The 13983-nt window shown below is 41.0% G+C and overlaps 1 protein-coding gene across 11 annotated transcripts in view; it reads left to right on the plus strand.

The window, feature by feature from the left end:
- Positions 1-13983, plus strand: part of CC1H2orf76 (chromosome C1 C2orf76 homolog) — a 74620-nt gene that overhangs the window by 57776 nt on the left and 2861 nt on the right. For all 11 annotated transcript variants that reach the window (XR_006712802.1, XM_045479539.1, XM_045479544.1 and 8 more), the window contains one exon: positions 5645-5726. Coding sequence is in view for 10 of the 11 variants with exons in the window: in XM_045479539.1 (XP_045335495.1) it covers positions 5645-5726 (82 nt within the window). In the remaining variant the exon portion in view is untranslated. The remainder of the gene's footprint in view (positions 1-5644; positions 5727-13983) is intronic.

Below are 13983 nucleotides of genomic sequence, written 5' to 3' on the forward strand. Positions count from 1 at the left end.
ATGTCTTTATTTAAAGAAATAAAGTTGCTTTAGAATGTTTCTGGAATCTGGCTTTATAAATTTTCATCTAAGCCATAACCATTCTAGTTAAGTACAGACTATACACTCCAGGGATGATTCTTCCACGTTTCCTCTTCAGCTTTTTATAAGGAAAGGGGTTAGTATATTTTTACAGATACAGATTTAAAACTTAAGAAAAACTTTACCCCAAAGCCCTCATTTGTGCTTTATCCAGCTTCCAGTCATTTTTCTCATTTCCCCATCTGCATTCTGTTTTCCGTTTTCTGTTCCTCATCTGTGGGGCTTGTAAAGCAACCCTGGACCGGCGACCAGCCCATCAGTTTTCCAACAACCCAGCAACCCAGCTGTAGTTTTTAGTCTCCTTCCTCAGCCAGAGGAAGAGACTTCCAACTGTCTTAATGACCTTGATCACAAAGGCATTTCCCCCATTTCCTCAATTTTCTACTTTTAGAGACTTCTTAATTACCAGGTATCTACAGAAATTTCTTCCCACTATTACAATGAAACTATCTGGATACCTTCCTGTGAGAGCCTCCTGTTTGGAGGAGCCTACTGTTTGGAGCTCACAAGCTCAGTTTTTTGTTTTTTGTTTTTCCCAATGTTTATTTATTTTTGAGAGAGAGAGAGAGAGACAGAGCACGAGCAGGGGAGGGGCAGAGAGAGAGACGGGGGGAGACACAGAATCCGAAGCAGGCTCCAGGCTCTGAGCTGTCAGCACAGAGCCCAATACAGGGCTTGAACCCATGAACTGCGAGATCATGATCTGAGCTGAAGTCAGATGCTCAACCTACTGAGCCACCCAGGTGCCCCCTGAGCTCAGTTTTTGTTGAATGAATGAGTCAATCAATAGTACAGTGTAAATAATTACCGTAATATGATTCATGGTTATCAAGAAAATGTACCTGTGTGTGTATTATGGGGCTGTTTGTAAAGTCAGAATAATTCCTATTAAAGAGTTTTAAAATGAAAACTCTAGGGGTGCCTGGGTGGCTCAGTCGGTTGGGCGTCCATCTTCGGCTCAGGTTATGATCTCGAGGTTCTTGGGTTTGGGCCCCACATCGGGCTCCGTGCTGACAGCTCAGAACCTGGAGTCTGCTTTGGATTCTGTGTCTCCCTCTCTCTCTGTCCCTCCCCTACTTGTGCTCAAATAAATTAAAAAATAAATAAACATAAAAAAAATTTTTTTTTAAATAAAAACTCTAATTTCTCCTATTTTGTGAGTTTGGAAACCAGGTAACTACTCTTGTTAAAAGTTTATGAGAGGAAGAAGTCATACCCTGCAAGAAATTTTTTAAGAAATGTGCAAGATCTTTAAGAAGAAAACTTCAAAATGCTAGTGAGGGTTATTCAGTTGTCCAGGTCCATTGAACTGAACTCCCCTTAAGATCTTTGCATTTTATTTATGTGAAATTCTACCTCAATTTAACAAAAAAAAAAAAAATAGACACACCAAAAGGATCCAACATAAGACTTAAATGGAAATGCTTAGGGTATTTGGATAGGAAGGTGCACCAGCTTGAAGATATCTGTTTTCTCTTAGTTAACTTATGAATTTAATGTCACCCCAATAAAATACAGCAGCAGTTGTGTATATATATGAATTAAAGAAGCTGATTGTAATACTAATATGCAAAAAGTTAAGAACAGTCAGGAAAAGGAAGAGAAAGGAGAGTGGCCAGCCCTGACATGTATTAGCCATATGATTAAACTGAAGTAAATAAAACAGCGTAGTAACTGGCACATGAACTGTTAGGTGAATGGCACAGAATTAAAAGCACAGAAAGAGACCCAAATATATATGGGAATTTAGTGTATAGTAAATTCAAAGCTGTAGAGAAAATATGGAGAATTCTGTAAGTGTTTCTGGGACAACTGGGGAGACGTCCAGAAAACAGCTAAATTGAATCCGTATTCTTTTCTTCATGCCAAAATAAATATCCATCGGGTTAATGACTTAAGTGTGACAGTAGAGCCCACAGGGAGGAATGTAGATGAAACAGATTGAACATGGGTAGATCATTTGTTCACGCCGGGTGATGGGTACGTGGAGGGTTCAGTATGCTGCTTGGTATACAGTGTATGTTTGAGATTCTCCATAATTAAAAGCTTAGAAAAAATGAAATTGATGAACATGTTTGAAGAAAACGTGAAATTTTAGAAGGAATTTTGGAATGAAGGCCGTTCTAAGTAAGATGTAGAAAACCCAGAAACTAAGAAAAATTGCTAACTTTACTTCATGTGTTTATTCAACAGGCATTCAGCACTTTTACTAGAAAAAAAAAACATGATAAGAAAAAAATCAAGGAAGGAATGAACACTGGAGCAAAATTTTCTTTTTCTTTTTTTTTTTATTTTTGATTTTTTAAAATTTACATCCAAATTAGTATATAGTGAAGCAATGATTTCAGTAGATTCCTTAATGCCCCTTAGCCATTTAGCCCATCCCCCCCTCCCACAACCCCTCCAGCAACCCTCAGTTTGTTCTCCATATTTATGAGTCTCTTTTGTTTGGAGCAAAATTTTCTAAGTTATATTACAGACAAGGCCTAATTTTCTTAGTGTGTGTGTGTGTGTGTGTGTATTACAATTCTGTTTAAAAAATGATCATTTGAGGGGCATCTGGCTGGCTCAGAACAGCATGTAACTCTTGATCTCGGGGTTATGAGTTCAAGTCCCATGTTGGGTATAGAGATTACTTAAAAATAAAGTCTTTTTAAAAAAATTATCCTTTGAGCCCGTTAAAAAACAAAATATTTATGACTTTACTCAAAATAAATACAAATTAAGACTGCACATAATCTTCATCTGTGAGGTTGCCAAAGATCAGACGGTGTTGATAATACGCCGTGTCAGGGGGGCTGTGAGAAACAGGTACTCTCAGCAATTGGTAGCATTCCTGTAAAGTGGTACCACTTCTGTGAAGCATAATTTAGCAATATCTGCCAGAAAAAAAATTGTGTGTATTCTCTGACCCAACGGTTCTACTTCTAGGAATTTATCTTACATATAAAACTTGTGCAAAATCTATCTTCGCCATAAAACTTGTATGTATGCAAAATGACACACGTGTGAGAGGTTATTTGTTGCAGGGTTCTTTACGGTGGCAAGAGATGGAAACAGTCTAATGGCCATCAGTGAGGACAGAGTGTGTGTATGTGTGTTTATGTCTCTTCAGTGGAATACCCTGCAGTCTTGCTAAATTATGAGGCATCTCGTATACCGATTTGGAATGATTTTAAGCTATGTTTTAAGAGAGAAAAGCAGTGTTAGAATATAGCGTACAATATGCTGTTATTTGTTTGAAAAATTTTACATGCACATTTCTGCCTGCATGAACATATACAGAGACAGTGTCTGGAAGGATATACCAGAATTAGTAGAATTTGTGGGAGAATTGGGCACCTGGTAGACAAGGATTGGAAGGAGACATACTTTACACTCCATCCATATGTACTTGGAGAATTTTGTATTATGAGTATGTTACCTATTCTAAAATGATTTGTTTTAAATAACATTCCCCCTCTCCCCGCCCCCCCCCCCCCACTGCCACCCGTTTAATCTCTGTGCTCTGGAGATCAAGCCCTGTGCTCTCTAGTAGGTGAAGTTGTGAACTGTGGAGCATGGCTTCTGGGCCTTCTATTTTGGCTGCTGGAGTGGCCTTTCTGTTGACTCTCCCTCTTAACCATATTCTAGAAATAGACTATGTTGCTAAGCAGCTGCATTATGGTTGACAAGTGGACTGTGTGTTCATCTCTGTGTGCTTTTTGGGGGCAGATATCAACTCAAAGTCTTCTCCTATAGTTATAATATTTAACTGGATTTGTAAAAAAAAAAAAAAAAAAAAAATCATTGGAGGACAGATTCATCCACTACCACCTGAAACCTCATTGTGAAAGGTTACAGTCAATATCACATGGGATCAAGTTAATATGACATGGGATCATGTGTTTACTCGATAGGGCAAGGTTTTTAGATACATGGAGGTAAGCTTGTTTTTCCCTGAAGTCAAGCTGGCCAGAGCTCAGGCTTCAGTTCCATGTACTCTGGGTCTGTTTCGTAACCTCTCTGTTTCTTGAAATACTGTGAGGATGAGATGATGATGATGGTGATGGTAGTGGCGGTGATGATCGTGGTGGTGGTGGTGGTGGCGGCGATGATGATGATGATGATAATGGTAGTAGTGATGATCATGATGGTGGTTGTGATGTGATGATGGTGGTGGTGGCAGTGGTGGTGGTGATGATAATGATGATGGTGGTGGTGATAATGATGGTGGTAGTTGTGGCAATGATGGTGGTGGTGGTGGCAATGATGATAATGATGGTGGTGGTGGTGATGATGGTGGTGGTGGTGGTGATGATGGTGATGGTGGTGGTAGTGATGATGATGGTGGTAGTGGTTGTGGCGATGATGATAATGATGATGGTGGTGGTGATGATAATGATGATGGTGGTGGTGATAATGATGGTGGTGGTGGTGGTGATGATAATGATGGTGGTGGTGGTGGTGATGATGATGATGGTGGTGGTAGTCGTTGTGGCGATGATGATGGTGGTGGTGATGATGGTGGTGGTGGTGATGATGATGATGATGGTAGTCGTTGTGGCAATGGTGGTGGTGGTGATGATGGTGATGATGATGATGGTAGCGATGATGGTGGTAGTGGTTGTGGCGATGATGATGATGATGGTGGTGGTGATAATGATGGTGGTGGTGGTGGTGATGATAATGGTGGTGGTGGTGGTGGTGATGATGATGGTGGTAGTGGTTGTGGCAATGATGATGGTGGTGGTGGTGATGATGATGATGGTGGTGGTGGTGGTGGTGGTGATGATGATGGTGGTGGTAGTGGTTGTGGCAATGATGATGGTGGTGGTGGTGGTGATGATGATGATGATGGTGGTGGTAGTCGTTGTGGCGATGATGATGATGGTGGTGGTGGTGATGATGGTGATGATGATGGTGGTGGCGATGATGGTGGTGGTGGTTGTGGCGATGATGATGATGATAATGGTAGTGGTGGTGGTGATGATGGTGATAGTGGTCTCCTGGAATACTGTGAGGATGAGATGATGATGATGATGATGATGATGGTGGTGGTGGTGGTGGTGGTAATGATGGTGATGGTGGTCTCCTGGAATACTGTGAGGATGAGATGATGATGATGATGATGATGACGACGATGACGACAGCAACAACAGAATAGCAGCAGCTAACGTGGAGAGTCCTTGCTCTGTGACGGATAACATATTGACGGTTTCATCTCATTTCATCTTCACCACAGGGCAAAAGAGAAGATTCCTTCCTCTCCCCTTTTCTACAAAGGAGGAAACTAAGTCTTGGAGAGGCTGTGTAGTTTGTTGAGAACACACAGCGGGGCATTGGTGGAAACCAAATTTTAATCTGGACGTGGTGCCAAAGCCCTGTGCTCCCCAGCCCTTGCGGAGCGAGCACACATAATGGGTGTTCACATGTGTGTGCTTCTGCCCTGTCGGTGGTGGGAACAGCATGTGACTCCGGTTATTGCCGTGACCCAGGGTAACAATCCTGTGTCTTCAAGAAGTCTTACCAAACACAAAGCACCTATAAGTACTGGTAAGATGCAGGTTTTCTTTCTTTCCAGACGAATGAGCTTGTGTTGAGTTTGGAAGATGACGACAGACTCATGCTGAAGGAAGACAGCACGCTGCGAGCCGCTGGAATCGGTGAGCGAGAGGGGCCCTGCGGTGCTGGAGGGGCACTCGCTCCCCTAGCCTCTCTGCTGACGCCCGGCTGATGTTTGGATAACTCACCGCAAAGTAAATGCTACCCTGGGTGCTCTTTACGCTCCCTGATAATTATTCAGAGGAGGAGGACGAGAATGATGTACATTCAGATCATTTGACTGAGGGCAGGAGATATCTGCTCTCCAAATGTGCAGAATGCAAATAGTTCTTTTCAGCAGGTATGCTCAGAATTCTGCTGAGAGTTATTTTAAGTGATTGACAGGTTATTACTCACTTAATAACCTACTTACTCTTATCAGCATCATTTGAACTGACTGTTTGAGAGAAACGGACCTGGTAGAAGTAACGTGGAATAATGAAGTAAGATGTTGTTTGTATAACGTGCAGCGCAGTTTCTAATAGTCTTCTGGATCACTCAGGGCCGCCAAGCCGTGGAATTTCAAGCAGGAGCCTGGTGTGTGCGGTTGAAAAGGGGCCCCACCTAGCTCTTCAACCTGCGTGTGGTTCTGTTTTAAAGAAATACCATGTGACATGTTTTGTGACCATTAGATGTCACTCTAATTCTGTGTATGTACACCTAAAGATCATCTGGCAATAGCAGTGAAGATTTTCAGAGGTGTGAGCAGTTAAAGGCACTATGCCTCTGACGTACCTCTGCGGTCAGTGACTCTAATGAAACAGCACAGATCACACTTCCTTCATAATTATTTACATGTACTGGTTAAGGGGTACTCTAAGTGAGGTCCCTGTTAGGAAGCTTTCCATCTTTTTGGCAGGTGTTCTCTTGAGTCATTTTAGTGACATATGTCAGGAATTCAGTTTCAAAGGATCCGTGTGGCTAAGGTAAGTTCCTGACATGTCTTCTAATTTAAGTAGGATTTTGAATAACACGTTACAAAATCTTAGACTGACTTTCCCTGTTTGTTTCCACTATTAGCTGGATTTAGTGTCTTTTCATATTATAAATAGGTAAGATTGCTATTGTTTGAAAACACAGTTTTTATTTTGGCATTTATTTCTTCAAATGCTATTATATTATTACAGCAAGTGGCACCTGTGTTATTGACGCATACAGCACCTAGAAGTTAGCCCCGCTTGTTACTAACGCATAAAGCTGTAATTATTATAACAGATTGCTGTGGTATTAATGTACGGATTGAAAGCTCCATGGAAAAGATCAGAAGCAAACTAAAAAAGAAGTCAGAGTTCGCAATATGATACAGTTTTGACATCTGAAATAAGTGGGGAAGGAGTGAATTAGCTAGAAAATGATGTCCGGCCCGTTGCCAAAGCATTCAGGAAAATGAAATTTAAATCCTTATCTCTATCTTTATTCCAAAATAAGTTGTGGATTGATTAAATGTCACAATGTAAAAAAAATTTTTTTTAAATAAAATGTAGCTTAGTAATTTCATAATCATGGGGAGAAGAGCTCTCCACGCATGACTTTGAAGGCAGAGCCATAAATCGGGGCGAAATGATATATTTGACCACGTAAAAACTAAAAATTGTAAACAGAGTTAAAGCAGAAGCACCAAACTATGAAAAAATACTTTGTATATGACAAAAAAGTTATTAGCCTGAATTGATAAAAGCTCTTATAATTAGCTTGAAAAAGATAAGAAATCCTACTGGTGGAAGAAATAGCTAACATATGAAAAATAGTTCAGCCTTATTAGTCCTGAGAGAGAGAGATACATGATGATAGATGCTATTTTATGTAGTAATAGTAATCTAGTGGTTAAGAATTAGAGACTGGAGCCAGAGCGCTTGGGTTTACAACCTCATTCTGCCACTTACTGGCTGGGTGACCTTGGACAAGTACCAATTTGTTATTTATTATTTCTTTTAAACATTAAAAAACATTTTTAAAAAATATTTATTTTTGGGAAATAGAGCACGAGCAGGGGAGGGGCAGAGAGAGAGGGAGACACAGAATCTGAAGCTGGCTCCAGGCTCCAAGCTGTCAGCATACAGCCTGACATGGGGCTCGAACCCATGAACCGTGAAATCATGACCCGAGCCAAAGTCGGCCGCTTAACCAACTGAGCTGCCCAGGCTCCCTGACAAGTAGTGGTTTCAAGACTAGCAGACATGAAGAAAAGTGGTAGTATCCAAGAGAATGTTGGGAAGTGGATACTCTTTTGTACTACTCTTGGGAATGTATATTACCTCTAACTTCCTGTAGGTCAGTTTGGCCAATGAGACTTTCTCGCTCCTTAACTTTGTCTTGTGTCTGTTACCAGACCAACAGGAGTACGCTTCCTCAAACTCTGTGACTCCCCGGAGGTTGAGATGTGCCTTCAGAGGGGTGGCAGGGGTTCTCTCACCTTCCCTGTTTGTGAAATCACTGGTGTAGAGCTTTCTTTATTGAATGGAAATAGAATATATTGTGTGATACCATTACTGTTTAAAGTATATGTTTACACATCTGTATATGTGTATATGGAGAAAAGATCATGTAACAAAATTTTAGAAATGGTTCTTCGGGCGGTGGCACTTTAAACAATTGATTTTTTTTTCCTCTCCATATTGTCTAATTGTTATTGTAGTGGAAAATTTTTATACAGTTCACATATACTTAATTTGTACATTAAGGAACCAATTTTAAAGAATAGACTCCTGAAAATTGGTTTGAGTGAGGGCTCTGCATTTCACTTATTTTGTGACCTTTGGGAAGGCATTTAGTGTTTTTGAATGTTCTGATCTCTGTAACACAAAACAGAACCAATTAGACCTGTGTCAGACTGTTGTCTTAAGAGTTGAATGAAAAAAATCTATGAAAGCATCTGGAACGATGTCCGTAGAGACCCTCAGAAATACTTGTTTGGAAACCATTTTGGAGAAGGCAGTTGGCAAATGTGAGTTGTTGGTTTAATTGTCATTAATCTCAGACTCCTGTATGGGCACCTGGGTGGCTCAGTCGGTTAAGGGTCCGACTTCGGCTCAGATCATGATCTCACAGTTTGTGAGTTCGAGCCCCACGTCAGGCTCTGTGCTGACAGCTCGGAACCTGGAGCCTGCTTTGGATTCTGTGTCTCCCTTTCTCTCTGCCCCTTCCCTGCACAAGCTCGCTCGCACGCGCGCACGCCCTCTCTCTCTCTCTCTCTGTCTCTCTCAAAAAGTGAATAAATAAACATTAAGAAAAATTAAAAACTTTCAGACTCATGAAATGAACCACCTGTGAAGGTAAGCATCAAATCCACCTTTTTGTCATTCCTGTTTTAAAGCCATGGGTCTTTGGGGAGAATCAGATCCTTTCCACGAGTCCCAGGGTGGTACAAGAACCTTGCAAGCCCCTAGCCCTGCTCAGGGGTGACGCTAGGCCCAGCCTGAGTGGCTCTCCTGTCCCACACGTCCCTCCGTGTTGCCGGGAGCCGTGTAGCTGTACCCTGGAGAAGCTTCATTTAACACCTGGGGAAGGAGGCGACGGGCCCTGGAGACCAACCAAAACTTCTAAGTGGGAGTAGAGTTGTAAAAACGACCCTTGCAGTGTGCGACTTTTCTAGGGAATTGCCCCTCCCTCAGTGCTGAGTCTGGTTAGGTTTTTAAGAGGTTTAAGGGAAAAATTCGAAGTCGTCCCTCTCCCTTTGTACCACTTGATCTTGCTGTAGAGCTGTCACTCTGCCATCACAGCCAGTTGCCATGGGAATAGTGCCAATGTAACAAATTTATCATTATGACTTTTCTGCAGAATTCATGAAAGGGAAAGAAGGACTGTGTGTGTGGAGGGGAAATTAGGGGAACAAACTTGTTTGAAGATCTCTTTTCTCACGGAGAAATTCTCCAGTTCCTGCTCCGACCTTTTATCTGCACTGCAGATCCCAATTGTATATTCTGCGCCTGACGTCAGGGCAAATTTTCGCTTGCGGACTCAGAGCTAAAAGACAGAAGTAAAAAGATTTGCTTTTTGGAAGGAAGAAGAAAGCTTGGCTCAGAACTGTTATTTGTAATTGAAAGATTTTTACCTTGTTATTAATGATTGTGGTTTTGTGCACTGAATACCCTAAGTGGTAGATTTGCATGTAAGTATTTTGGGGGTATCTCTTTCCTTTTGCAACACTCTGCCACTATTATCTTTTGAGTCTTCTTTCCTTAGGAAAGACATGGTGGCAGGGTAACTCTTTTCAACCAGTTGTGTTTTGCTGGAAATATTTTAAAACAAGATACAGTGGGCCAAACCAGAAGTGCTGATTTGAGGGAAGAGCTTGCGTAAAACCAGATGCTGTGATCCTTCCAAAGCTCCCTTGTGGCCTGTTTTCCTCCTGTGTGTCACCTCTTGGTGCCTGCCCATGACCAGATCCCTGACTCTGTGCCCAGCACCTTCTGATGACCTCACACGTACAGCTGATATTGTGGGATTCTTTGGCTTCCATTCCTTTATCGGGCTCGTGTTTGATTTGTGTTTCCTGAAGGTTTGGGTCCCTTTCCCATTCTCTTCTGGGTAGTAATATCTTCGGGAAGACGTGCTCTCCTCCCTTGACAGCGCGGGAAGGGGGCTGTTCTGTACTTTAAACATCAACACAGTGATAGTCTGGTGCTCAGGGAAGTAGGTGCTAGACCCAGGAAATTGGGCTTCCAGAGCAAGAGGTCTGGACTGTTTCCTTTCTACCTTCCCCTCACCATTGTGGACATCACAGGCCTGTGTCCAGTCTGTCAAAGGTCAGATTTCTTTTACTATTCGTTTTCTTCAAACTGTAGCTTGAAACCCTCTCTGCCAGCTGACCTCAGGAACACCAGACGCTTGAAGCAAACATAAAATAAAAACCACTGTGTTTGGGAACTTTCTGCCGGATCCCTTTGGTGCAAAGTTAGAAATATAACTCAGCTGTGAGCACAGTTTTGAATGATTTGTACATTGGGATTTTGTGAACCTGGCAAGGGTAAGATGTATTTATTCCTGGACCAGGAGAGAGGGCAGAACTTTGTCCTTTTGGTCTCAAATTGCCGCAGAAACCAAACCTCGCTCTTCCCGTATTATGTGTGTGTGTGTGTGTGTGTGTGTGTGTGTGTGTGTGTGTGTGTACGTGTGTCCATAATCTGCAATTATTATCACATTACAGACTGCCTTGATCATTATCTGTCCCACAGAGTCAGCGCACAGGTCTCTGTCTCTCTTCTCAGACAACAGTTACTGTGCCTTATGCTACATTGGTGCTGACTATAGTACAGGCTAGGGAGTTTGAAACTGCAATAAATCCTTGTCGATGGGTGAGTTTTTTGAAATAAGCTAGTTAAGGAGTTTAAGCAGATTGCCTTGAATTTTCCTTGAGATTTCACATTTAAAATTGGTTTTTCTTACATCCTTTTATATAAAGTCATTATTATTTTCCTTTTATTTTTTTTAATTTTTTTTTTTTTTTATTTTTTTTCAACGTTTATTTATTTTTGGGGGGACAGATAGAGACAAAGCATGAACGGGGGAGGGGCAGAGAGAGAGGGAGACACAGAATCGGAAACAGGCTCCAGGCTCCGAGCCATCAGCCTAGAGCCCGACGCGGGGCTCGAACTCACGGACCGCGAGATCGTGACCTGGCTGAAGTCGGACGCTCAACCGACTGCGCCACCCAGGCACCCCATATTATTTTCCTTTTAAAGGTGAACGTACATGGTGTCTGACCTGTTTGGACACATGGTATACAATTATTCATTTCATTTTCAAAGTTTGAATGTCCTGGCTTATGTTCATTTCAGCAAACTTGAAAGTCTGCATTAAAATGGTGCGTGGTATTTGAAGGATTCTTACTTGATATCATTTGATAGTAAGACAAAGGATGAACTGGCAATGTATTTATTGCGTTTTAGATTTTACATTCATTTCAGATCCACTTGCCAAGGCGCTCTGCACCCGAGTGCCCTGTCGCCTACAGCACATTTAATTTAAAATCAGGTGCCCTGGGGGACTGGCACACAGTAGCCTTCCCGAGGGTTCTTCTGGAGCCATTTTAAATAGGATTGGAGAAGCAAGAATTTAAGGGATGATGGTGCAAAAGGGTGATTATGGAGAGGTCTTGAAAATCTTTTGTAATTTGTTTTCATTTTAAATTCACAAGTAAATTTGCATCCTCAATACAGGAAATCGTTGTCTCAAACATTTTCAACAGAATTTTATAGATTTTAAAAAACATTCCATTTTGTTTGAGGACCACATTACTAAAGTTTACAATACATCTTAAGTCTTACTTTTTAATGTTCCGAGTAACCTGCTTTGAATTTGTGTCTTGTTTTCCAGTTTTTTAAGGGTGTCAGTTTTACCAGCCTGAAGTTTTTGAGTGTAATCCATTTGTCAGTCTGGTTTTTTTTTTTTTTTTTTTTTTTTTGAGGAAAAGTATTCATCTGGAAATAAAATCTTGATCTTAGGAGGATCTCATTTTGAGCCTGTATTATGGGAGAAGGCATAAATACTTTAGATAAATAATGAGTTGATCTGTAAGTTAATTAAACCCGAGCAAACCTGCATGTCAAAACAAAAATGCTTCGTCAGTGTTTTCTTTACATCCGCTTATTCTGAACCTGTTACTGCGGTACTGAGGAACCATACGATGCATCCCTTTCTCAAAAGGGGTACAGATAAATGTCAGCTGCAGTAAGTGAAAACCGTAATTACAGTTAGTGTGTATTGAGCAAAGTGCTGTGTGGGCAAAGCACTGTGTAAAGTTCTGTATGTAAATAGCACATCCTAGATAACACTTTGCATTGTGATTATTAAGAACAGGGTGCCTTTTGCCCATTCTCCATTTGAAGAACGATTAGCATCGCTTGTAAATGATATAGGTCTACCTTTGGGCTTGCTTCACTTCAAAAAAGGAAACCCCGGGAGCTTTTTGTAGAAAGGACAGACCCCAAAACATCTTCTCTTTGAATACTGAATTTTCTGAAGCCCCCTTGTCAACAGTTTACTGATTCCAAGTGCGGGGCCTCTTAGCCATTCTTTTAAAGGCTGTTTTCTTGTAAAATGTAGCTGTACGTGAGCTTCTGGTTTGCCTGGGCTGCATTTGTTTACAGCCCCTCCTCACCGATTCTCAGTTTCTCTCTGCCCACCTCCTCCCCACCCCCAGGCTCATTGTGCCGAGATTGTAATCTGATTTTCATCAAGATTCATCTTCACTTAATCTTGAAGATGCAGTGAGACTGGAATGAGGATCTGAGACTATGGGTGTCTTTATTTTCTTCTTTCCACATCTCTGTGTTTTCTGTAATGAGCACGGGCAACTCATGATTGAGAAACAATAAATTTGATATTCTTAAGACCAGCATTTTTTTTTTTTTTAACTGAAGTGCTGTGCCAAGCTCCTTAATTTCATTCTTTTGTGGTAAATTCTAGCGATGAGATGAGTTTGGTAAACTAAGAGACCCGGGGGTGGTAATCCTTGGCATCTTTCCCTATTATCCTATTTATTTGGCTTGAAGAGTTTTACTTGTCTGTTTTTAGAGGATATGTTAATTGAGTGATCAGTATTCATTACAAATAATCTTGTCTGTTTTCTTGTCGAGATTCTGAAGGCCCTTTTGCTCTTTCTGTAAAAGCTAAGCAGACTGTATTCACTTCTGGTTTAATTTAAAAAACGAATGTGGAACTTGTTGGCGCACACCTTAAAGAATTGCATGTTTAATAATTGGAAGGCTTTCCATCAGATTTGTCTCCAGTCTGAATTAATAATGTTGCTGACTTATTGTTTTAGAAGACGGAGTCCTTGACCTGCTGGGTTGAAAGAATGTGACTGCTTTGCCCCTCTGTGGGTCCTTTAGCTGTGCTATATCCCCTGTGAATAATTAGAGGTGTTTGAAGGTATTGCGGTAGAAGCCAATTTGTGTCTTTCACTTTGCATATTGTTGAAGCCTCATGAATTAGTCATAAGCAGGCAAAAAATTAACTTCTTCAGACACATATTTTGATGGGTCATGAGGGAGAATGTAAAGTGATCTGTAAAGTATTCTACTGATCCTCTAAGTATTAAATTATTATACCTACAGGCTAATTTCAGAGAGAGAAAAAAAGAGCATTCTTCCTCCGCCTTCAGTAACTGAGCAGCAAATTTGGGGAAAAAAAAAAAAATAAACGTGAATTTTCTAGGACTGTTAAGAGGTCTATAACATGAGCAATTTTATGGTTTCCTGGACACCAGAGTCTTGTACGAGTTCTTGTTTTTAATTGTTTTCTTGGGTATTTTTCTTTTTAATTTTAAATTATTCGAGTTCAGACTTCTTACAACAACCGATACTTCTTGTTGATTTG

Source organism: Leopardus geoffroyi, chromosome C1 (assembly GCF_018350155.1).
Source record: "Leopardus geoffroyi isolate Oge1 chromosome C1, O.geoffroyi_Oge1_pat1.0, whole genome shotgun sequence".
Classification (NCBI taxonomy): domain Eukaryota; kingdom Metazoa; phylum Chordata; class Mammalia; order Carnivora; family Felidae; genus Leopardus; species Leopardus geoffroyi.